At 38.8% G+C, this 25876-nt stretch overlaps 1 protein-coding gene across 2 annotated transcripts in view; it reads right to left on the reverse strand.

Annotated features, from left to right (window-relative positions):
- Nucleotides 1–5525: 5525 nt before the first annotated feature.
- The window catches only part of gcn1 (GCN1 activator of EIF2AK4), a 32051-nt gene continuing 11700 nt past the window's right edge, over nucleotides 5526–25876 (reverse strand). For both annotated transcript variants that reach the window (XM_030143161.1, XM_030143160.1), the window contains exons 26-57: nucleotides 25423–25503; nucleotides 25126–25269; nucleotides 24863–24987; nucleotides 24065–24254; nucleotides 23905–23975; nucleotides 23221–23386; nucleotides 22944–23138; nucleotides 22375–22621; nucleotides 21576–21697; nucleotides 20970–21084; nucleotides 20632–20811; nucleotides 19222–19442; nucleotides 19059–19127; nucleotides 18825–18963; nucleotides 17838–18034; nucleotides 17010–17152; nucleotides 16699–16816; nucleotides 16392–16607; nucleotides 16063–16227; nucleotides 15780–15941; nucleotides 15604–15696; nucleotides 14746–14889; nucleotides 14374–14643; nucleotides 13811–13924; nucleotides 12787–13017; nucleotides 12506–12699; nucleotides 10204–10318; nucleotides 9754–9850; nucleotides 8369–8517; nucleotides 7980–8090; nucleotides 6282–6503; nucleotides 5526–6181 (exon numbers count right to left, since the gene is read on the reverse strand). In XM_030143161.1, the coding sequence (XP_029999021.1) occupies nucleotides 6056–6181; nucleotides 6282–6503; nucleotides 7980–8090; nucleotides 8369–8517; nucleotides 9754–9850; nucleotides 10204–10318; nucleotides 12506–12699; nucleotides 12787–13017; nucleotides 13811–13924; nucleotides 14374–14643; nucleotides 14746–14889; nucleotides 15604–15696; nucleotides 15780–15941; nucleotides 16063–16227; nucleotides 16392–16607; nucleotides 16699–16816; nucleotides 17010–17152; nucleotides 17838–18034; nucleotides 18825–18963; nucleotides 19059–19127; nucleotides 19222–19442; nucleotides 20632–20811; nucleotides 20970–21084; nucleotides 21576–21697; nucleotides 22375–22621; nucleotides 22944–23138; nucleotides 23221–23386; nucleotides 23905–23975; nucleotides 24065–24254; nucleotides 24863–24987; nucleotides 25126–25269; nucleotides 25423–25503 (4932 nt within the window). In that variant the 3' untranslated portion in view covers nucleotides 5526–6055. The remainder of the gene's footprint in view (nucleotides 6182–6281; nucleotides 6504–7979; nucleotides 8091–8368; nucleotides 8518–9753; nucleotides 9851–10203; nucleotides 10319–12505; nucleotides 12700–12786; nucleotides 13018–13810; nucleotides 13925–14373; nucleotides 14644–14745; nucleotides 14890–15603; nucleotides 15697–15779; nucleotides 15942–16062; nucleotides 16228–16391; nucleotides 16608–16698; nucleotides 16817–17009; nucleotides 17153–17837; nucleotides 18035–18824; nucleotides 18964–19058; nucleotides 19128–19221; nucleotides 19443–20631; nucleotides 20812–20969; nucleotides 21085–21575; nucleotides 21698–22374; nucleotides 22622–22943; nucleotides 23139–23220; nucleotides 23387–23904; nucleotides 23976–24064; nucleotides 24255–24862; nucleotides 24988–25125; nucleotides 25270–25422; nucleotides 25504–25876) is intronic.

A 25876-nucleotide genomic window follows, 5' to 3' on the forward strand; every position in this document is an offset into this window, starting at 1 on the left:
TTTTCACTACATTAGCACAAATATACAAAAAAAGTTCCGGATGATCAAACGAACGAACCAAAATTCATGTAATAATCCTTAATCATAAAAATCAACAAAATAGAGCATAATTTCAATGCCCACAGTGCATTGTGGGTAATGGTATTGTGTATAGGTATCCGTTGTCAGCTGACGTCCTGTGCTAATTAGTGTCTAGCTGGAATTGACTTGTCGTAGAGCTGAGCTCTTCCAGTAAAACTTCATTAAAGTTATTATTCATGAGTAAAATGAGGCCAAATTTCTGTAACTTATTGTTTGTAATATCCGACTCATCCTATAAGAATTCTGTTGAGTTTTTTCACTTAGTTTAGCATCCGTGCTAATGCTAGCATGCTAAGTTAGCTGCTATGCTATGCTATGTTATTTAGGTTCATTGTGTGTGTTATCAGGAGAGCAGAAGTTGGCGATGTTTGTTTTTGGAAAATATGAGCATTTTACCATGTTTGTATTTTTATACAGAATGTATTGAAAGTATTTTATGTATGTAACAAATTTCATTCTTTTTTCTCAACCAATTAATTAATTATCTTGACCAACTGGATGAATTTCAAACAAAATCCTTAACATTTTTGAAGGGTTGTTAAACAAAAATGACTACATCTAGCCCTGTGATGAACTGGTGACTTGTCCAGGGTGTACCCCGCCTTCACCCCTATGTAGCTGGGATAGGCTCCGAGCGACCCCCGTGAGGATAAAGCGGGTTCAGAAAATGAATGAATGACTACATCTAGTAACATAGTTCCAAAATTTGATGATTATTAAAAATATGTTGGTGTTTCATTAATTCATACTGGATGGGGTGGGGGGTGGGGTTGTTAAGTTTGTTTGTCTGTCTGTTAGCAAGAAAACTCAAAAAGTTATGGAAGGATTTTGATAAAGTTTTCAGGAAATGTTGATACTGGCACAAGGAACAAATTATGAAATTTTGGTGGTGATTTGGGGGGGGGGGGTGATCTGCCTTGGCGGAGGTCTGCACTCTCTGATTGCTTTTCTAGTTTTGAGCTAACAACCTTGGTTTTAAAGCCAAACCTTCTGCTGAGTTCTGCCTGTTTTTTTGTTTCTTTTCCTCATAACATTTGATAAAGAAAACAGTGTCATACCACACCAGTTTCTAGGCTTAGCTGTCACTTTCGTCTCACCAACAAAGATTTCAATTTTGAAGAGAAAGCTTTACTGTCAGAAGCAACAAAATGACGTAGAATCTAAGACGAGATATTTAGGATATGGTCAATGATTGTGATCAACAGATACTAAAGCATTGCAAAAGTTGCAACCAGAATTTTCTTAAAAAGATTTGTGTTGCAAAAGCTGGCCTTTAGCTAAATCAAACATTTTTGTCTCAGGTGTTACATTTAAAAGTTTCACTGCTCTTTTTTTCTGTCTCAGCTCCTCTAAATCCTCAAGGCTTTGGATACACAGCAAAGGAGACCAGTATCACTCTGCAGTGGAACAAAATCAACAATAACATCAGCTTCATTCTCCAGTTTAATGGTCCATAGACGACCTTCAGTGCACGAGTCGGAGACAAAGCAGTAACTCACACCATCTCATCTCTCACTGCTGGATCTCTGTACATTTTCATTCTCTTCTCTGCGTTTGAGAATGTCATAAGTAGTGGCATAAGCATGATAGCTTTCACTGGTAAGATAGTTCAATGTACAGATGTGTAAACGTGACACTGTTGTATTTTGTATTCAATAGCTTACAAAGGCTGGATCTGTCCTTTAAAGGGGTCATATTTTGCTAAACCCACTTTTATTAGCCTTTGGTACCTTTATTTGTGCATTTGGGGACATTTGCTAGGTGAATTGATGCTGTGCAGCGTTCGGGAACCCACAGGAACAAGCATTGTGCGTGCTGGGACTCTGGAGGCGTGGCTTCAGGGGGATGTCTGAAGAAAGTAGTTTGGGCTTTTGAGTTGTGTATTTTCAAAATGTAGCTTGCTTGATTGAACCATTGTTCTAAGATCTCCTACCCCACCTTTAAATTACATGTAGTGTTTCTATGTGATGCAACTTTAAACTGATTCCACAACATTTTAACCCTTTCATGCATGAATTATGAGAACCTTAGTCAATATTTTTTTCTTGAGTGTTTTTATTCCTTGTTAGGCATGAAAAAAACAATGCAACTGATATTTTTTATGACCCTATTTTCCATGGAGTTACAAAAATGTCCACTCAGCTGGACACCATGCATTTGATTTTTAAAGCAAAGAAACATGTATTTAAAACGCATTATCAGAAAGTGATAAACTGTATAAAAAACATGAAATAAAAACATTTTTAAAGCCACTAATGACATTTTATCACATTTTATCATACTCTAATACTAGTTGTTACTCAATTCATGGAGATAATATGCAAAAAATTTGAACTTTTTGATTAAGAAAACCGTTAATTACAGTCTAATAACAATTAGCAATTGATTTACACTAAAAAATATTTCTGCAGATCAGGTTTATCAAGAAAAGCAAAGTTATTTTTTTTCCATTTTATTTATTTATTTAGACAAGGACAATGCACAATATGCATTAACCTTAAAATGGACAGATGTAGTGTGCCAGGTTCAAGCACTAGTGCTCATTTCCACCTGTAGTCCCTGTTCAGGCTCATGCTCTCATTAAATAAACAGACATTAATAAAAATGAAAACATTAAAAAACTGTAAAAAAAAAAAAAAAAAAATGTATTTCCATAACTCCATCTACATAAAATATTCATCCACATCCAACCATTCACTCTTATTCGTCCCACTGCAGTCCGTCACACACATTAATGGTATAAACACCATTACCTAATGGATGGGATGGTGCATAAGCGTCCACTGTGTTGGCTGATATGGAACTAAAACAGCAAAACCCACGAATATACAAGAGAACAGCTGTAGAATAACTGTCCACTGTAGTGACCAGAATGCATGAAAGCGTTAAAGGCAAATATAATACTTATTAGTAAGTTAATTTATTACCTCTGCCAAGGAGATTATGTTTTCATTGGGGCTTGTTTGTTTGTTTGTTTGTTTGTTTGTCTGTTAGCAAAATAACTGAAACAGTTATGGATGGATTTTGATGAAATTTTCAGGAAATGTTGATACTGGCGCAAGAACATACGAATAAATTGTTGTGGTGATCGGGGGGGGGGGGGGGGGGGGGGATTTTTTACCTCTGCCAATGTACGGCGGACGTTATGTTTTCATCAGGGTTTGTCTGTTTGTCTGTAAGCAAGATAATTCAAAAAGTTCTGGAAGGGTTTTGGCAAAATTTTTAGGACATGTTGATGTTGATACTGGCACAAGGAACAAATGATTACAATTTGGTGGTGATGGGGGGGGGGGGGCGCTGGTGTGCCTCGGCGGAAGTCTGCACCAAGACAAGGCAGTGCGAGGTCTTTTCTAGTAATTATAATTATTATTATTATTATTATGATGATGATGATGATGATGATGCAAAGGGATTTCTACTCCACTATATTTGCCCAAAAGGTTTGTTAGTTTAACATTTAAGATGAATATTTCACACAACACATACAACAAAATCTTTTAAAATATAACATTTTTCATAGTTTGGCTTTGCATTGATGACCTTCACTGATCCTGCCTTATATAGCCTGTGTTAGTTTTAGTTGTGTCCTTCTGTTTTTTTCTCATAAAAATTCCATTAAACACTTGAATTAAAGTACAACACATTTTTAAGCCTGTAAACCAGCCATCTTCAACCCTATTGGCTTCTAATCTTACAAAACAGTCTTTCAGAAATGTTTCTTTCTTTCTTCTTTCCTCTTCAGTTAGTCATGTGATGAGCCTCATTTCTTAGTATAAATCTAATCACATGCTACCACAGCACTAATAATAATAATGATAATAATGATTATAATAATAATAATAATGGATTAGATTTCTATAGCGCTTTTCAAGGCACCCAAAGCGCTTTACATTACTGATCCGTTATTTAATACTCCACTGTTAATAAGCTGATGTCATACATAATATCAGAGGGATCCAGTCAGCACCTATCCTTCCATATTGTAGCAACATGCTGCAAATACTTGCGCACCCTTTTCTTTATTTTTTTTTCTTCTTTCTACCCTTTTCTTTCACATCTGAAGCCTTTTTGAGACAATCGTCCTTCCAAAGCTTCAGGCAGTTTAAGAGAATTCATCAATGCACTGGGGATCCACATCATAATCTCTTCCGACTGATGACACTGGTCTACAATTTGTTTCTAGAAATGTTCTGAGATTAAATGTGCCAAATCTTACATAATTTAGTAAAGATGAATTGGAAAACAAATGACATAAGTGGGGGTTTGCTGATGTTTTCAATGTATATGATAGTCTTATTACACATACACTACAAACAAAAAGGACATATTTAATTTTTGGGCTTTTTTTTTCAGTTGGGATTCTTGCACAGCGCTTTTTACTTTTTTGTGTCTGAAGCGAATTGAAACATTTTTTGAAGGACCAGACGTAGTTTTATTTACAAATGGCAAAAATGACAAAAAAGACAAAGAAAAGGAAATATCCTTAACTTTTTGTTTGTACTGTATATATTGCAGTGGTTCCCAACCTTTTTGGCTCGTGACTCCATTTTAACATCACAAATTTCTGGCAACCCCAGAAATTCAAAACTGAGACTTTTTTTTTTTGCTAAAACTAATTTGTTAGTGTGCTATAGTATGTTGCAAATAAACATTAATTTTAGATGATATTTAGTCTATATAATGTATATTATTATAGATGGAGGCAGAAAAGCCAGGTGTAGATTACTGCACAAAGTGAGAATTTGATTTTCCTTGGTCAGGATATGTACAGTCAGTCCAGCTTGGATTTACAAAGCTGACAATTAATACTGAACAAACAATAACTCAAACTATGAATTATGAAAGAGCTGCAGCATCTGAAACTGACCACAATGAACATTTGACAGATAAACAGTACCACAGTGCTTCAGTTTCAGCTTCAGTTTGTCATGTCGTTATGTACTGGGATTGTGTCTCTGAACTCACCACATATTTTTTTATTAGTACATTTTGTTTTTTTTGTTTTTTAATTTTTATCAAATAGTAGAAATTTCAGGCGACCCCATGTGGGGTCCCGACCCCAAGGTTGAAAAACACTGATATATTGGTTTATATACATTTAGAAAATAGATTTATAAATCTTCCAATGTAAAGAGCCTGTTAAGTGAATGTATTTTAATGTGTAGACAGTGTTTTTGAGTAAAACCCATTTTGCCATTATTTCTTAGATTTTCACAATTTGACCAAAGACTGTATCTTGGAAACTACAACCAGCATTTTCAACTTAATTTTTCTTTATTAGTGACTCGGACTTGGTAAAGTTTCACAAGTGGAGGTGTTTTACTTGTAGACCAGTGCAATACCTGTAGTCGCTGAACAGGTAAGTGTATTTACCATGTCAAGAAAGACCTAAGGGCCATTTCAGCTCATCCTGAAGGAAATCACTGACTCAATATTTCACACAATACTTTATGAAATCAAGATCTTTTATTTCATGTTGTCTTTTTACAACCGCATCACTGACATAAGAATATTTCATTCTTATAGAGGTTGCTTTACCCCAAACAACTCTCACACAATTTGCAAATAAAACTTAAAGATAGGGCTGTTGCTTAATTATTGTGTTTTCATGAATGAACAAAACAATTCTGGTAAAATAAGTGAGAAAACACTGAAACGTCAAAACAATCGGCCTTGTAGTTTTGACAGCACAGGATAACCTGCATATTGTGGGGTAAAATGGAAACAAACAAAAAAAAAAACTGTTATAAAGGCCGTTAAAAGAATGATTTAAAGTGAGGAGAAAAAGGAACGCAATTCATTAGGGAATTTGATATCAGGAAATCACTCAAAACACAACCCATTTCAGTGTTTGTCCATGACGGGCATGTGTAAGGAGTATGTCTGGGGTTCTCATACAGTAGAGATTTGTTTAAGTCTCCGTCATGTTTGTGTTGTTTCCTGCTGATGTTATTTTTGGCTCAGTCCTGCTCCATCACGTTAAGATAGTGTCATCGATTTCTTCATTGGAGTCTGGTAGGCTGGCGATTTTCTTCAAAGACCGGCGGTGACACTCCGACAGTAGGTCGTTGCTGGCAGAGTCCAGAATTGCAGTAATAGTCTAAATTATAGAAAAAGGAAAAGGCCGACGTCAGAAAAACACTGGTTTCCTGTATACAGTGCTGTAATCAAACTATCATAGGAGCCATCTGCTGTCTGACCTGCATGGTTTCCTCTCCCTGGCGAAGTCGCAGGAGGTTGACAATGGTGTGTTCACTCTGGGCTCTGACGGTGGTGTTCTTGTCCTTCGTGTTGTCCAGCAGACTCTTCAGCAGGGGCTTAATGAGACTGGCCTCCATGGAAGGTGTCGCTGGGTCTTTGAACACCCACCACAGCACTCTCTCTGTCACCAGCCTGATGTCACTGGACTGATTCTGAAGACACTGTGGGGACACAAACACACCAGGTATTACTAAATAAGACATTTCTCTACAATACACTGTGGAAGCAGGTCATCCCAGCCTCCTCCTCCTCCTATAAGGGTGCTTCTATGAAACTGGTCCCTAAAAACAGAACATAGGGGCTAAAAACTCAAACCAGATGTAGACTAATGTTATGCAGCAAGTTTGGAAGCACTTTGGGTCTGTTTTAAAATAAATATTTACTGAGATAAAAGAGGAACTATCTTATTTTTATATTATTTTACATTATATTTAATACAAAATCTGCATGTATCACAGTCAAAAGGACACAAAAATTACGTGCTACTATTTTTTGTAATATCTCTTTATTCTCTTACAGGTACATTTTGGAAATCGAACTAATAATGCAAGGCAGAGTGTTTCACAAAAATGACTGCTGTTGCAAAATAACTCGCGATTAATTTGTGTATAAATGGGCAGGTTCTGTATGTAACACAAGTGGACACGATGGGTTACACACAAAGCCTGGAATGAGACTGAGATTCATGAAAAACCTGCATGTCTGGATTAGAAAATCCATTAGGATCATCAAATTTAACAGTGTCTTTATTTATAGCGGTATATAAGAGCATTTCAAGCCATGTTTTCCAGATCAAATACACCAGTGTTTTTCAACCTTGGGGTCGGGACCCCAAATGAGGTCGCCTGGAATTCAAATGGGGTCGCCTGAAATTTCTAGTAATTGATAAAAAATGTAAAAAACAAAAACTTACTAATAAAAATTTATTTTATATAGCCTAAATGTCATCTAAAATTAACACTGATTTGCAACATATTATAGTAAACTATCACATGATTGAAAAACAAATTAATTTTAGCAAAAAAAAAAAAAAAGTCTCAGTTTTGAATGTCTGGGGTCGCCAAAAATTTGTGATGTTAAAATGGGGTCACGAGCCAAAAAAAGTTGGGAACCACTGAAATACATTGACACCTAGGTAGCCTTTCATGTCCCAATTTTGGTCCTATTTTTGGCCCCAACATTTGATTAAAATTCATTAATTTTGGGATGGCTCAGAGCAAGAGTGTAATTTTTTTGCATTTATCTGAGGTCATCATTAGGTACATCCTGGGGGGAAATATGTCTACATTTCTCTTTTATTATTGGGTCTAAAAAGCTGGTGAAGTGCCAGGTACCAAAATATACCCAGTTTCATAGAGGTACCCATAAACAAGCTGCATTTCAGTGTTGATTTTTGTTTCAGTCACCAAAATACATTTTCACAGCCAGTGTTAGTCATAGTTTTCGAACTATAATCAGTCAGTGTAGGGTCATAATTGAGCCCCATTCATTACATGTTCTCTGTAAATATACTCTGCATTACATAATTTACACACAGCAGAGGTAGCCGACTCATGACCTTACTTCCTTACCAATGTAAATATGAATGAGGAAGTATCAACTAATCATTAACTCAATGACACAGTTCCTTGTATTACCTTGACAAACTGTGTAATGAAGCGCTGGGAAATACTGCTGCCCCCTTCTGCTCTGAGATGGTGCCTCATGAGGAATCCCAACGCTCTGATTCCACTGGTGGCGATGGGGATCTGAAAAATGAGGAAGAGTAAACGTCACATTAGAACGACAATGTGGAGACGCACGAGGAGCTGAGCACGCTGTAGTTTGTATTATTAAGATTACACACATGGATTTGAATTCTTCACCTGTATATAATTAGGTTAAAACATTCACCTACTGGTTACCTTTTTGCTCCATTCATTACAACTTTGTGCAGGATATTAACTGTATATTCATGTGCATGTGTTCTTTACAGATGTATTCATACTAGGACAGAGCAGAGTAACCCCACACATTTCCTCCTCACCCTGTCAGCGGTGGCATTGGCCAAAACCATCTCTGTCACAGTGTCACTGTATTCCTTTGCACACAGTTTTTCGGGCGCAGACTTCACAGCTATGGCGAGGGCCAAGCTACGACCATGGCGCACCATCCAGTCCACGCCTGACATATCAGCTAAATGGAGAAACAAAAACTACATTAGCTCATGATAAAACTGTTTTGATGAACCAAAAAAGGCAGGAGATAACAAAATACTCACAGGTCTTAATGGACATTAAATATAACTTGAAAAACAATGTATGTGTTCAGACTAACTGACATATTTACATATATACAATGAGGCTTATGCTGTTGGGGGCCGACAGCAAGGGTATATCCCAAAAATCCCCCCAATCCTCTGCTGTATAATAAAGCCAATAAACGACACAATGTACAATAGATGCCAACTTAATTTTGGATGATCAATGTGAACCAAATTTGGGCTTGACTGGCCTGCTATATCTATTAATAATGTCCAAAAAACCCTAATTTTTCAACTGAATTGCCTCCATTTGGAAAAGTAATATTATTAACGGAACACCCAAAATCAATAGGGTTCTTCCCCTAGGGGTCACCTATGTTGGTGCTAAAGGGGGATAGTTATCACATTCACACAAAGGATATCCAGCCTGAATAATGTCAGAAAATTATTTGCTGAATAATGCTAGATAAGATATTAGATATTTGTTGGACAATCAATATGAACCAAGTTTGAGCTTGATTGGCCTAGTATTTCCTTAATAATGTCCAAAAATACAAATTTTTCAACAAAAGGTCCCCCAGCAATTTGGAAAAACACACCACCTGATGTCAAAATATGGCATCATGTAAATTCAAGGTAGTGGCATGAAGAAAGATAATTGTTAGACAATCGATATGAACTCAGTTTGAGCTACATTGACCTAATGGTGGCAGAATAATGGTCAGAGAACTATTTTTTTCTCCACAAAACTCCACCTAGTGAATGAAAATGACACCACATGAACTCTAGATAGTAGCAAGAAAATGGACATTTCTGAGACAATCAATATGAACTAAATTTGTTCTCATTCGACCTATTATTGCTCAATTCATGTCCAAAAAACAGATTTTCAACTACAGTGTCCCCACTTGGATGATTTATAATACTCACAGAGAAGCTAAAATTGATAGGGTTCTTCCACTAGGGGTCCGCTATGTTAGTTATGAAGGGGATGAGAAATCCAACCAAATCTGTCCTAGTTATCACGTTCACACCAAGGATATCCGCGTTCGGGGTAAAACCATTATCCCCCGATTTGGAGTTTCGGGGGTTATAATAAGCACATTTACTTTATACTATCACAAAAGTAGTGACAGTGATGTGGCAGTAATTTTCTATGAAATACCAACCCAAGATGTGCTGAAGTAACACACTCTTCAGCTCCTCCTCTGACAGGAAGGCACACAGCTCACCGACGCAGCCGGCAGAAGCCATACGAGTTGCATCCTATGTGCAGACACAGACAGAAACACACACCACTCAGGCGACAAGACACTAACAGGTTGAACATCATATTTTCACACTGATATAGAGACTCAAACCACCTTTTTAGAAAACCACATCCTCCCTGCATGACTTCCGTTTTTCTACTGTGACCACAGATGAAACTACCCTTCTAAAAACTGTCTGTAAACTCTATTCAAACTCTTTAGTTTATTTGCATTTAATTCGGTATTTAGTTCAAATATTCAGCTGCGTTTATACACCCTGAGGAGGCAAATTGGATGAGGGGCCACAGAGAATAAAACTACTCAGCTCTACTTCTTGATGCTGCAAGGCATTTGCTCCTCCCGTCATACCTCATCATGTCCCAGCATGCCTAGCAATGTGGTGGTGATATTCTTGCGGATGCTTGGGTCCACCTTTGAACCAGCCCCCTGGATGACAAATCTTAAGGCTTGGAGCATAGTCTCCCTGTGAGAAGGTAAAGGACACAACATAAGCAATAATAGTGGAAGGAGTGAAAAACACACCCTTTACTGAATAGTTCTAAGATGTGAAAATGCCCCAATAAGGAAATGATCTGCATTCAAAATCTTTTAAGTAAAAGTGCCCGAATGTTATTATGCAAAATGTATTTAATGGATGAAAATTAACTAGTGATTGCACAGTAAAATGGTCCCTGTCAGTGTTTTGCAAATGTCTATGATAATTTAGATTCGTATTATTGCTGCATTAATGTGTCTATTACATTTTACTGCTATAAATGTTTAAGGTTGTACTACTTTACATACTGTTGGGTACTTTAATCCACAGTATTCCATCATATTTTATCATCAGATGCTATAAAATGATCAGTTCAGTTCAGTTTACATTTATTTACAAATCATTTAAAATACACATGCTACTTGTATTCATAATTTACAGCAAGATATGACTGTGTAAAAAGGGTAACCCCAGAAGCTATCCATAGCTTATAAATGGGGGCCAAAGACATTAAGCAAACAGTACAACTGATTATGAAGACAATCTCTATTTCTGCCTCAGCTAAAACCTAACCCTTACTCTAAAACAACCTAAGGTAATTCCATAAATACAGACGGTATCGAATTTAGACAGTATCACCTGAAGTTTGCTGCAAGATTAGCAGTTCTGATGTAAATACATAAAGGCTATTGGATCAATTTCCATAAACTCAGACAAAGTTAAGATACATCATTTTATTTTACTTTGGTTGAGTTTTCATTTAGTACTAACATCAGGTCAAAATCTCAGTCTGATTAATGCTTGTAATGTATCGGAACAAAAACATGCATTCCAAATAGTTTCTGATTCACATTGTATTTAGTGTTTCAGATTAGTAAACCTTAGCCTGCTAACATGCTAAAAAATGTTGTGCACCACAAAAATGATATCAGTTAATTTTCTGACCACACTCCAGAGGAACACGGATCCATTTCTGATCCACAATGAGACAGACATCATCATTTCGTGGTCTGACGACAAAACATCTCATTCTGGCATCATACCAATGCAAATGAAAAACATGACAGCTGTTATGCAACATGAGAGCCACGAGAGTCATAGGACTGATACAGAGTCCATATGACCACAAAAAAACCTTGCAAAATATTTTACCTCCTTGTTTTTCTGAACACAAACCTCTGCTTTCAGAAAGAAGACTTAGTGCACCAAAGCGGATATGAAAACACATGAAACTACTATAGGCTCCATCAAGCTGTTGCAATGAGTAATTCACACAAATATCTAAGGATTTCACAGTCTTCAAAATTTCCCAAGTAGCCTGCATTTTTAGAGTTCTAGCTTTTATTGTAGTCATTAAATATTGTTAGTTGTCTCTATGTTAGCATGGTGTTTACCTTCTTAAATGCCAATGAAATAAGATAAGATAAGGCTTTATTAGTCCCACAAGGGGAAATTCCAGATGCAAATGCAACACTATGTCTGACACAGGGTTTGCACACATTTTTCAAGGTCAAATTCAAGCACTTTTAAGGGTCATTTTCAAATTTTTCCAGCATAGCACCTTACCGCTGGGGTAAAATACATATCTACAGGAATACATACACTCATCATTATTTTTTTTTCACTTTTTATCATTATGATGTACATTGTATTAAGCTATAAACATCTAAAATGATGTTTTCTAGTAGCAAAACGTTTAGAAATTAAAGGACACAAAGTTCTATCCAAAAAAAGGGAAGCCACTTGACATTCTTCAGACACACTCGCATCGAGGAAAGGTTAAGATAGAAATTTACCTGGAGCCGACCTTTGACAAAGTTTTGTTTTTCAAAATGTATCACCTCTCTGTAAATAGCTTTGGTTATAATTGTGAGCAATTTCAAGCACTTCAACTAAAATTCAACCACTTTTCGGACCTTGAAAACACAACTTTGAAATTCAAGCATTTTAAAAGATTTCAGGCACCCATACGAACCCTGAAAGAAAATCTCACTTTGGGACAACAAAGTTTACTTTACTGCCTTTTTGTAGCTCAGTTTTTTTTAGTCATAAAGTCAACTTGCTGAATCATCCTGGGCCCAATCATACTTCGATTAGGGCAACAGGGACAGTCACAACTATCTGAAGTCACTTCCAAGTAAAGATTTCCCATCAGTCTCTTGGAAGTGTTCTCACCTGACTCCCGCGTCCTCAGCATTGCGGATGGCAGAGAGCTGCTCTGTAAAGAGAGGGTCGACCTTGGTGTGGATGGAAACGAGCTGGCCCAGAGCCTCAGCAGCCCTCAGTCTCACTGCACGGCTGGAGTCCTGCAGGGCCTTCAGGAAGGTGGTCTGCAGCTGAGGCAGGAAGGGCTTCAGGGCGATACCCACCTGAAGACAGAAAACACTCAGTACTTACTGACTGATCATTGAGCTCATTTAAAAGTATATATAAACTGGGTGGGGGCCTTTGCAGACCTTTGCCAGGAGGAGGGTGAGGGTCTCAAGCAGAGCTGTCTTCACCGTCCAGGCAAAGCGATCTCCCAGGATTCTGATGAGAGGACCGGTGATGTTGACCACAGAGGGCCGCAGAGCCTCGGGGGAGGTCAGTCTGATGACCCCCCCTAATGCTTTGGCTGCCTCCTCTTTTTGCTCAGGGCTACCAGTGAGGACTCCCTCTCTCAGAACAGGCAGAATACAGGTCACACCCTGAGGGAAAGATGGGATGAAAAACATATAAATCAATACTACAGATTTATTCTTCCAAATATGTGACCAATAGATTGAGGTCTTTGATCCAAAGTGGCACTGGCATTGCATTGCAGTGTCAATGCAGAGAAAATGTGTATTAATGTAGAAACTTATGTCCAGAAAATTATAAATGGATTATAACAAGAACAAGATAAATCCATCAATTTGTCTTGTGATAATTAGGTCATTATTGAACAAATTACATTTTACAGCTGACTAACTTTTTCCAGTATGCTGACATAAAATGGAAATGTTTGTGCAGTAAAGATTTATTTTTAGGTCTAACTGTTGGGTATTTGTTAAATATTTGGTTCTATTGAGGCTTGTTAATGTGTAAAAATGTGTTTGAAGAGCTTAGAAGTAGAAGAGAGAAGAGTAGCCTTTCAGACACATTCACATTAGCTGTCCACATGTTGTCTGTTACAATAATGTTGTACATCTTTTTTAGGGGCTATACCTTATACATTGCTGTCCAAAAATAAATTTCAAGTCGCTATTTACTCTGAGAGTTGGAATTTGTAAGAATAAATAGACCAATTTAAAAGCTTCTACGAGAACAATAAATTGTACCACAATTTAAACACACATGAAGCAGATTTCTGTAAACTGCAGCACTGATGCAAAGTCATCTTGATTTTATAACCTAGGAACAGAGAGAGATAATCTAACGCAGTAAAAGCTTGACAGAGAAGATAACATCATCAGCCTCCTGTGGAGTGGCTGTTTCTCTTGTCAGAAGGAGGTGTGTTACCTTTTTGGGCAGACAGAATCCAGGCAGGTGCTGACCCTTCACATCTGCGGCTGCTGATCTAATGTCTCGGTGCAGGTCGTCAATCAGAGACAGTTGGCTGCTGGCATCCAGTTTCTACACAACGCACATTAACAACACTTAGTGAATCTACCTTTCACTTTTGTCTTTTCTTAACATACAAATACTGTACATGTGCAGCTGTGTTTGCACCATAAAAGAGCAATAAGTAGTTTTTGCATAGTTTTTGCTGTATCACAAACACAAGTTATGATTCCATTCATTCAAATACATGGTCATCCTGTAAGCAAGTGATAACCTAGAATTTTAAAATCTAATTCTAGCAAAATTTGAAATCTTATATGTAGAGTCCTATGTGAAGATAAATTACAACACCGCCATCTAGTGGTCATGTTTAAATATAACGTGAAATGAACCACTGTCGATGTATAAACGATAATTTAAAATTTTATTTGGTGGTTCTGAGAATCAGTGCGCATCACAGAACACAACATTACATTTCTCCAGTGTACTGATAATTTCGTGCACCCCTAATGTGAACCCACCTTGGTGATTGAGTTGATGGTGTCCCAGCTCTGAGACAGGACCTCTGGGTTACTGTCATTGAGAAGGCGGATAAGGCCGGACAGCAGAGTGCGTGTATGGGTGCTGTAATCTAGACGTGTGCGGGCGAAGTAGGCGTTGAGGATGGTCACGGCGGCTTGTCTGAGGCCAGGGTCAGCGCCTCGCGTGGCCTCCAGCAGGTCCTCTATGATGATACGCTGGCCCACTTCATCCTCCACGGAGAGGATCACCGTCTGACAGCTGCACAGTTCCTGAAATGAATAAATACAAAACCCACTCCATGAAGGTGAATGTGGAATTCAGAAATATGGTGCGTCTAATGGAGCTTTAACAGCTGAGAATGGAGCCGTTACCTGTGCTTCATCCTCTGTTCCCAGCTTCCCTTTGAGGGAGGACAACAATGCAGGTAGGATGACCCCGAGGTGACGAGTCAGAGCATCTCCAGCCACAGCAGAGAGGAAGGCCAGAACCCGAGTGTTCACAGGAGGAGCAGTCAGCTAGCAACATGAGACCACAATCATTTTCTGTTAATCTACTACACAATAAATACAGAGGAATTAAATTAAGATGGAGTCACGGTTCCATCTTCCATGTCACATTGCCATTTTAGATGTCGGTATCTTTAGTTTGTTCTCAGTTTCACATTCATTACACCCCTACTATTATGTAATAATAATAATAATATAATAGTAACAATAATAATCAGGGTTCCCACAGGTTTCTACAAGCTCAATTTAAGCCTTTTTAAGACCTTTTTAAGACTACTTAGAACAGAATTTAATGCCCATTTCAAAGCCTATTTCATGGCCATACTGACAAAAACTCATGACATTTAGGAAAATGTATTTATTTACTCCAATGCCTTGATTCCCACCATTCCAAGTCATTTTTCACTTATTTCTAACTGCAAAGTTAGTGATAATTGGTTCCGAATTTCAATATAAATTGTCAGGTTGGAACAGGTGGAACTGTGTAGAATAACATTACTTTCTTTGCAGCTTGGACATTTAAACACAATACAGCCAACTAGTTTATGGCAACTGAAGACCTACTGTATCAAATTTAACACCTTTTAAAGACTTTTTCAAGGTATTAAATGCAGATTTGTAAATTCAAGACTTTTAAGACTTTTTAAGACCCCATGGGAACCCTGAATAATAATAATAATAATAATAATAATAATAAAAGTTACAAATTAAAGGATCTCTCACCTTTGGAACCAGATAAGGCAGCACAGAGCGACTCTTGACTGCCATAACCTGCTTCAGACCATCCAAAGCAAACTCAGCTGTTTCCTCATCATCCTGAGAAAAGACAAGCATTAGAGACAAAAATGAGTTGATTTCAAGTCTAACGTTAGCTGTCCGAGTGTTGCATCCTCACTCACCAGCTGTTTGAGCAGCATAGGCAGGATGTCATCCAGTGCCTGGTGTCCGATGGTCGCATGGAGCTGTTCAAATGTTTTGGCTGCAGCTTCTCGGACTTCCTCCAGAGGGTCGCAGAGGGCCTTCCTCACAGTGGGGACCAGAGACTCAGAGAAGACCAGCACCTACATTACACACACCATGATGATCATGGGGTTTAATGTCTCCTATGTCTCTCTTTATTGTCTCTGTCATCTTGAAATCAAAGCAGAAATCTACTCTAAATCAAAAATGTGTGTGACTGACCGCATCTTTGCTAGTGGACTTCATGATCTCACTGAGGCCAATGCAGACGCCTTGCCTCTCGTCGCTCTTGTCGGACCGCAGCCCTTCCTCCAGAATGGGTATGATCTCTGGGAGGATCTTTTCTCCCAGTTTCCTCACCAGGTCACCCAGTGTCCGAGCAGCAATCTGCAACCAATGGTACTTCTGTTTAACTAACTGCCATTCTTATGTTTTGTCAGTTATTATCTATTATCTGCCAGCCCTCTGCCGCTGTAAAAACTAAAAGGCTAAAAATAGCATATCACATCAGTCTCCCTGCAGGGAATTAAAAGTCTCATGAGTTAATGTACCGTTCTCTTGTCAGGGCAGGTAGAGGCCAGGAAGCCCAGCAGGAGGGTGAAGAGGGTTGGAAGGATTTCTCTGAGGGTTCTCGGAGTGTTGGATACCACAATTTTCCACACATGAAGCGAAGCCTGTCGAACCACCAGCTGTGTGTCTGAGCGGCCCATGTAGAGGCCAGACAGGACGCGGTTACGGCGCTCAGCGCCAAGAGCAGAAATGATCGCCTGAGAGACAGAGGGAAAAAGTCAAACTTTAGCAGTGATAGAGAGCAAAACACCTTTTCATAGAAAATAAGCACTTTTCAGTGTCACATACTTTATTGGACGCAGCTGTTCCAAAGTTGTCGTCCTCTGAGGCAGTCTCGGTGGTCATTTTTCCTGTCACTCCAGAAATATGGAACAATAGATCTCCAAGCAGCTGCACCGAGCTGAACCTGTAAAGCAACAACAGCAGATACACAGGTGGTCAGTATAGTTTTATTTACATCTGTGAATTAGTTTTACTTTGTGACCTTTCAACTGGCTTTCCTCATAAATGTGGTCATGCTGTGTCACATGTTAAACTCTGTTAATGTAAAAACAATGAAATAAATAGGTGTTCTGTATATTAGTGTGTTAAATTCTCACCTGATTCTCCACAGATCATCAAACAGGCCCTGTTCCAGCTCAGGAAGCAGCAGTGCGATAGCGTCCTCAGCGTACATGCTGATGATTCTCTGACCGGCTCGCAGCGCCGTGTCTCTCACATATTCGTTTTCATCTGCCAGAGCCTGGGTGATAATGAAGTTAAAGACACTTTAGACAGGGGAGCACAGATTGGTCATTGATTAGCAGCTTCTTTTGTATCCATCCTAAAATATCTTTTGCACAATTGGTGTTCAAACTGAAGAATGGAGATTATTCCGCAAATAACTCACTGATTATATATTTTAATGTCACTGTTTATTTTTTGTCTTAAGCTGAAGGACATGCATTTTGCCTGGGGACTAATTCAATTATTCTGAATCAAATAGATGATGTTATTGTTTGTTCGTTTGTTTATTTTTACTTCGACATTATCAACATTTAAAACCAAAAACAACAACAAAAAAAAAAACATAAAAAAAAAAAAAAAAACAAACATTCGAAAAGGAGCAGAATTGTGAATTTATTGGTCAATCTATCATTCTTTAAGTTAAGCCTGGTCACTTTTATTTATGTAATACATTTACATGCAACACATCACTGCACAAAGTACTTCAAGACAACAGACAAGATAAGTAGGAAATTAAAATAAAGCAATTTATAATCAGTATATTAAAACTAAAACAAATTATGTATCCATAAAAAAACCACCATAACTTAAAAAATAATGAATTAAAATAAGGGACTTGCTTATCTATCATATCATCTTATTGAACTTGCAAAATACAGTTCTAGACATAAATCCATGTTCTCCAACAGAGGGGCCAGTACCTTAAGAATGCAGGGGATGATGGGTCCAACGTAAGGAGTAAACTTGTCTCCAAAGGTGAGAGGCAGGTAGATGAACATCATGATGTATCCGTCTCTGACGTGGGAGGCGATGTCCACCTTGCTGGCTGTCTGCACCACATCTGGCATCAGCTTGTCCAGTTTCTCCACCCCAAGTCCAGCCATCACCTCTGCCAGACCTAAGCACACAAGAAGAGGAGTTCGGAAATTTATTTGTAATCCAACTTATTTACTTAATTTCAACATTTGCTGAACAAATATACAAACATCCTCTCTCTGTTTTAACATAAATTGGATCATTTAGATCAGGGGTGGGCAACCTGTGGCTTCGGGGCCACATTTGGCTCTTGGACCCTTTTCAAGTGGCTCCATGTGGCTTTGTCAAAAACATATGGAAATGAATAACTGTTACTTTTGATACATTTTGCTACTCATGCCAAAACCATAAAGTCATTCTGATGTAATGCAAATGTAAAAATGCAGACAACACTCCAAATGAATAAAAAAAATAGTAGTAGTAGTAAAAGTAGACTACTTTTCATTTTATGACACTGAAGGAATTCATTTGTATTCTTCATTGCAAAGACAGCCTTCACATACCAGTCCACAATAATAACAAATGTCACCCTTTTGTCTAGTGTGGTTCTGTAATTTGTTTGTATTTCTGTAAATGCACCAAAATTTTGATTTATTCTCAATAAATTCCATACAAACTAATCCTAAAGAGCTTCTTTAACAGTCACCACTTATAGGTAAAACATATAAGGATATCTTTTGGCTCCAGACAGTTTTGTTTTTCTATTTTTGTCCTAAAACGGCTCTTTAGAATGCAAAGGTTGCCGACCCATGATTTAGATCCACAGGTTGTATGAACCAATTTAGGGTGAATATGTAGATTTGTGTCCACTACTATTAAATGATTAAGAGCAAATTAGAAACGGTTCCTGGGCAGAATGAAGAGGAACTGACCTTGGGCGGCTCCAGATCGATCCACAGAGCTCTGCTCAGAGGCCAGCGTCTCCATGAGCCAAGGCAGCAGGTCATCAAAGCAGGACTCACCCATGCCCTTCACCATAGCACCCAGGGCCTTAGCTGACACAGTACGCACCTTAGGAGAAGAAGAGCAGCAGCTACAACTTCAGCTACACACACATATAGGAGATCATCATTACTGTGGTTCTGTTTATCATCAGTCAAACCCACCTCAGGCACTGGGTCCAGCAGAGAGGTCTTCAGTCCAGGTATGACACTGGGCAGGTATGGCGACAGATCCTGACACATTCGCAACACAGAAGGTCACCGTCAACCAAACGCACACAAAGCACACTGAACTGACTTACTGTGATATGTAGTGAGTGTTGAGTACCTTCTGGTCAGTCAGAGAGTACATGTTGCCAATGATCTGAGCAGCCATCTTGCGAGTATCAGTGGAGCGGTCCTGGAAGGCTCTCTGAACGATGGGCATGATCAGGGCGAGGGATGGCGCGTCGATGAAGTGTACAAACTTTGTGTCCAGCAGCGTCTGCAGACATGTCTGAGTCTTCCTGGATGGATCAGTGAGAGCGTCCAGTAGGATGGGGGTAATGGCTGAAGAGGGAAATGGATATAGTAGTTAGTGAATAACCAAGGACTTGAGTACTTAAAGGAGTGATACTTTGCTTTTTTTAAAAAATGGAATTATGCATTTTCAAACATTTCCCTGTGGTCTACATAAACTGTAAATGCTATGTTTGGGTCTGAATTCTTCATTAATTCAACTCCACAGGTCCATCTTCAACCCTATTTCTGAGTAATAACACCAGAAAGGTCGTTTTGAGTGCTGGCCCTTTAAATGCAAATGAGTCACTTCATGCTCCACCCCCTCTAGGTTGTTGGCTGTGCTGCTCTGTCATGTTCAACCAACAACTGAACATTTTAGGTAATCTGGTTGAAGTTCGGACATATTTTCAGTATGGACTACAACTACTGCTGCTGCTGACAAACAATTATGGCGTACTCTAAGAAATGTTCGTTGGAAGTTTTGACCTTATATGTGCAAATGCTTTGATGTAACTAGTTATAGATATAACAAGCTAAGCAGGAATTAAAATGGGCTGTAGAAATCCACTCAATTTTTGCCAAAATGAATATAAAGATACCTTTGCAGCACCTGAAGGGTTCAAATTCAAACTTTATGAACTATTAGGGTCCAAATACACAAATAAATGTACCAAAGACTAATAAAAGTGGGTTTAGCAAAATATGACCCGTTTAAGATCAGGAAGCAAGGTGCTATATCTTCAAATCTTAACTTCTGAACTGAAAGTAATTTTTAAAAATGTTTTTACAGGTTTTAACAGGTAAAAATGTAAGAGCTTTTAAGACTTTATAAATGCAGATGAAGACCAGAAGGCTTCAACAAAGCACAACAGGAGCTGTTCTCAAGCACAAGCTTGTTGAACTTGCAGTTATATAAAATAAAGGGAATATTGGAGGTTATTTTTTTATGATAGGCGGCATGATGTTAGCAAAATCTGTAATAGTGGTTCCAAGATGGTTTCATTTTCTATTTTTTGTTACAGCATGATCAATATGAAACAAAAAGAACGATAAAACTCTATGAAAATAATTTAAACTTAATCAGGTCAATTTAAAGACGTATTATAACTACAGTATTTAAAGCATTTTATTCCCTAATTTTTTGTGAGGTATTTTAGACACGTAAACTCTATGAAACTGCAAATTACTGGATTCCATTCTCTAATATGTCTTATTGCTGAATAATTCCAAGTCTCACCCAGGATTTCAGGGTTCCGAATGACAGAACCGATTTGCCTTAAGGCCTGCTGACCCGCCTTCTGCACCTTCACATGGGAGTCGGTCAGCACCTCAGTCAGCTTTGGCACAATGCTTGGCAGGCAGGAGGACAGCTGCTTGGGTGCACAGAAAGCCATGGCACCCAACAACTCCACCGAACCTGAGGGAGTAAGGTGGTAACAGGAGAATGTGGTTGGAAAAGTGCCACATTTATCATATACAAATGTGGGCATAAAAAGTGTGAAATTATTCCTGCTGGGACATGGTCTTTCATCACTTTTTAGTCAGTAACACAGTATTAAAGAAGAGGTTCCTGACCTGCTTTGGTTCTCCAGGATTCCTCCTCTAGGGCCACAAGTAAAGAAGGCAAAACCAGCTTCACACCGTGGGCACTCAGGTTCCTCATCACAGCCTTGGCACAGTCATCTGCAGCCTAGAGACACAACAAGCAGAGAGTTTCAGGGTCGAGACAGACACTTAATTTGCACTAAACTGCACGCTATTGTCTGTAATAATTCAGATTCTGTCATACTACATTTTTCTTTTCCATAAAAAACAAATGAATTGGTTTACACAACTAGTGCACATAGGGGTTGATGTCAGGGTAGGACAAAATTCCCAACTATAAGGTGACTCAGTGGCTGAAAACAAAACAATCCGAACTTAATAATTCAGCTCTTAGATAACTAATGACAAAATTTCTACCAAAATCACCTGACTGTCAAAAAGGACTGTCAAACATTAACAACTCCATGAATCCAGCTCTAATATTTTACTATATTTATGCATTAACCAAATTGCTAAAAATAACAGTTAATATAAAAAAATCATAAAGTTTTCATGTCTGTTTTTAACAGTTTGAAAAGAAGGGGATATTTATGTGGTCTGAAGACAGTGTATTCAGATTAGGATTTGCTTGCCCACCTCTCTGACGTACTGGTTTCCATCTCCAAAGCAGAGCAGGAGATGGGGCAGAACATGGACGACGTACGGCTCAAACAGCTTCCCCAACATGTTACACAACATCTCAAAGGCAAACAGCGCTCCTACAAAACAAACAGCTGGTTAGTGTATGTTGTCGTTTTCCTCCATGAATAAAAGAAAATCTCAACTCAACAACAAGGGTTCGTACACATTTTTAAAGATAAAATTTAATCACTTTTAAGGGTCATTTTCAAAATTTTCCTGCACATCTTATTGCTGGAGTAAAATGCACATCTACAGGAATACATATACTCATGATTAATTTTGTTTTTACTTTATCACAATGATGTACATTGTATTATGCTATAGACATCTAAAATAATGTTTGTTATGGCAAAAAGTTTAGAAATTAAAGGAGAACACAAAGTTTTATCCGAAAAAAGGGAAGCCACTTTGCATTCTTCAGATACACTCACAACGAGCCAAAGATTAAGATAAAAATGTACCTGGAGTCGACCTGAGAGCACCTGGTCATTTTCCTTTTTGACATAAAGTTTTATTTTTCAAAATGTATCACCTCTCTGTAAGTAGCTTTGGCTTGCCATCTAACCTGGCAGAGTTAATATTAAAAATAAATAAGTCACATCACAGAGTTATAATTGCAAGCACTTAAACTGAAATTCAAGCACTTTTCAGATGTTGAAAACGCAACATTGAAATGAAAGCATTTTCAAGGATTTCAAGCACCCGTATGAACACTGAACAACAGTGTGTGTTTGAGTGATGGTCTGTCACTGACCTTCCCTCCGTCTGAAGTTTTTCTTGTCCTGAATGGCGTCAGTCAGTGTGGTCATAATGTCTTGTTGTTTGAGTGCCAAGATGCCCAGTCCTTTGACCAGTCCTGCCAGTCCATAAGCTGCTCCCTTCCTCTCAGCGTACTTATCGCTCTCCAGCAGCAGCTGCAGTAGATTCCTCACAATACCTGCAGCATCTTCCTTGATAGCGGGGACTAAAGGAGGCAAACAGCTCGCCACAGACTCCTGGACCTGAGCGGGACAGATAGAAAACCACATGAGATTGGATGCAGTAGAGCAGGGGTGGCCAACCCTGGTCCTGGAGAGCCACAATCCTGCATGTTTTAGATGTATCCCTCTTCCAACACACCTGATTCAAATGAAAAGCCTATTGTCAAGCTCTGCAGAAGACTGATAATGACCGCTAGATGTGCTGGAAGAGGGAAACATCTAAAACATGCAGGATAGTGGCTCTCCATGACCAGGGTGGGCCACCCCTGCAGTAGAGTCTGAATCTCCTCTGTTTTGGAATTTTTGTCCAAAGAAAGAGCTCAAGCCAAAATGAGTTATTTACCTGCTGTGAGGGTGTAGATAGTGCAGTGATGAGCTTTGCCACGATGGGTTTGACCTTTGGGTCATTTTTGTCCAAATGTTTGGCCAAGGAGCCCATGAGAATCACGACGCTCTGACGGACAGAGTCGTAGCTGGCATCTTGAGGAGCGTTCTTCAAAAACTCCTCAAACACTGGCAGCAATGAGCTCACATTGTCCTGTTAAATACACATATTCAGTTACAAACCATGATGTGCAAAACAGAATGAACAAATGTGTAAGTGAACAAGTGTGCTGTACTTTTCCATGTGTGTTGAGAGCCGAGAGGGCGGCGTCCAACATGCAGCGCCGGACGTCAGTGTGACGGTCGTTCAGGGCATCAGGGACAAAGAAGAGGAAGAGTGGAGTGACCTGAGATTCATCCAGGTACTGGGACAGTTTGTTCAGAGCCAGAGCAATGCCACACCTGACAAAAATACAGTGCCACATTATGTTTAAAATAGGCTCTCTAATACTGTCTTTAACAAAAAAACAGTAGTAAATACATTAAATTATGTGTTGTCTTTGAGTAATTCATAATCCTAGTGTAAAAAATTAATTAACTGAAATAAAAGTAATAATTCATATTGGCTCAGTCTTTTTTGGTTTTTCCCTAATGTTAATTCACAGTGTACATGAACATGGAGAAGTAAACAAAGAACAGTATTGTGAATCATATTTAATGTCATGTTTTCTTTCACCCTTTCAATATCCTTTTCTATAAATCAATACTGTCAACATTGCAAAAACTAAACCTGATGCTGCAACTAAATAAAACTAACAAAAATAAAATAAAATAAAAAAAAAAACAGACTAAAGGACTCAATGAAAATAACAGCTAATGAAAATGTCAAAACTACAATAATTAAGGAGATAATAATCATTTGGACTGAATTACAACAGTATCAGAGGATGGGTTTATTGACGGGGTTGCTGGTCTCTTACCTGGCCTCCCACTGGTCAGGTGGAGCCTCAGAGATGACTCTTCCCAGGGCGTCAAGTACAGGAGGTGGTCTCTTTAAGAAAAAAAAAAAAAGTGAGATCCAAATGGCATTGACTGATGACACATACAACTCGAGAAACAAATATCCACATTGGTTCTCACATAAAGTTTCTGGTGGTAGAGCTCAGTGAGTTGACTGAGAACTGTGGCAGCCTGGTCTTTGTACTGGGACACGGCACTGGACAGAGCTTCAGCTGCAGCAGAGCGGACTGCCTCCTCGTGGTGTGTGACATCTCCGATCAGCAGGGAGCAGATCTCAGGGACCAGCTCAAGACCCAGAGACTCCCAGAGTCTGAGGAGGAAAGAGAGGCCAAGGCTGAATTTATGAAACAGAATAAGTTGTTCAAAAACACTTAAAGAATAATACTATAGCATGAGGTTAGTATGGTCAAAATAATGACTTGAGAAGGAATGTAGGGATGCGTCTTGGAGACAAACATACCCCAGCATTTTTAAAACAATACCCCTAATTACCCAACACCCCTGCCCGGTTGCAAAACACTTTGCCCCTCCTGCTCACTGATACGCTGCCTACCCGTGGATTAATTAAGAAAAGTTAAGGAAGTCTTAACTTTTCAAAAATTTGTAAAAAAAAAAAAAAAAAAAAAAGCAAAAACTGAAAGGCACATATAAAGAATGTGTGTGAAATTTGAAAAGAATTGGGTGAATAATGTCAGAGAAATCGGTTGGACAAAAATAAATAAATAAATAAATTCAGCCATCACACTGTACACTGCACTTCTCCTTGTGGCAAAGAACATGTGTGTGAAATATAAAAAGAATCGGGTGAATAGTGTCAGGGAAATAGGAAGGACAGAAATCTCAGATGGACTGATGGAATTCCTGGTATATCTATATACCCCTATCCTCTGGGGTGCGTGGGGGTATAAAAATACTCACTTTTCAGCCAGGCTTCTGCCCTCCTCTTCTATGTCAAACCTGGCAACCCAAAGCCTGCGGAGCAAACTCAGCCCACTGGCCTCTGTACTGTCTGTGGGCAGGGCAAACTCCATCTCCAACAGTCCCTGAGAACAGACAGAGGTGCGCTCATATTTTGTGTCATGTCTACCATGATAGAAACTGTCCTGGTTTACTTGAACACATCCCTTGTTTGGATTAAATCTCTATATGGTTCGGCTGTGAATATTTCACTCAAAGCTCACCCTGAGAGCAGCGTCTCGGACAGAGAAGCAGGGTGACAGCAGAGCGTTAAGTAGGACGTCTATCTCTGCCTGCTCTGCTACGGTGCAGCCTTCTTCTCCTCCAGCACTGGCACAGAGAGCAGTCAGACACTGGGATGCCAGCACCTAAAGAGTTCAGAACATTATTAATACCATTTTAATTCAATAAACATTGCAACAAGGACCTGTGATTAGCAACAAATGACTTTCTTCTGGAGCATGGAAAACACATCAAGCTAGCAAGAAGGAAACACTTTCTAACATGTTTGTGTTGTTTACCTGGAGTCTGGGGGTGGATGTAGAAATAATTCTGGTCAGAAGCAGCAGCATGTTCACACGAGGAAGCAGCTCTGGGCCGTTCTTAAATAGAAACAAATAAAAGCCCATAATGACATTAAACCATTAAATAAAGTCAAGTTTGTGTGTCTATTTTCAAACACCAGAGCCTTTGGAAGAGAGAAATGGATCAGTTCATCATTAAGCCCCATTCACATATTATTGACAGGAGGGCATTACTGACTTCAGATTTTTTCAGATTGACTTGTCTGTCAATGAAGTCGAAGTCTAGTCGACAAGTCGTATGATGATGTCATCACGCTGACAGCAGAGGGACAACACAGACACACAGCCGTTCAACAATGAGCAACTTGTACTAAAGTTAACTGTAACATTAACAATGTACAGTAAAATAGCAGAATAAAAAACTTGCAAGACACAAGCATCAACAGTCCTT

This window comes from Sphaeramia orbicularis, chromosome 9 (assembly GCF_902148855.1).
Source record: "Sphaeramia orbicularis chromosome 9, fSphaOr1.1, whole genome shotgun sequence".
NCBI lineage: Eukaryota > Metazoa > Chordata > Actinopteri > Kurtiformes > Apogonidae > Sphaeramia > Sphaeramia orbicularis.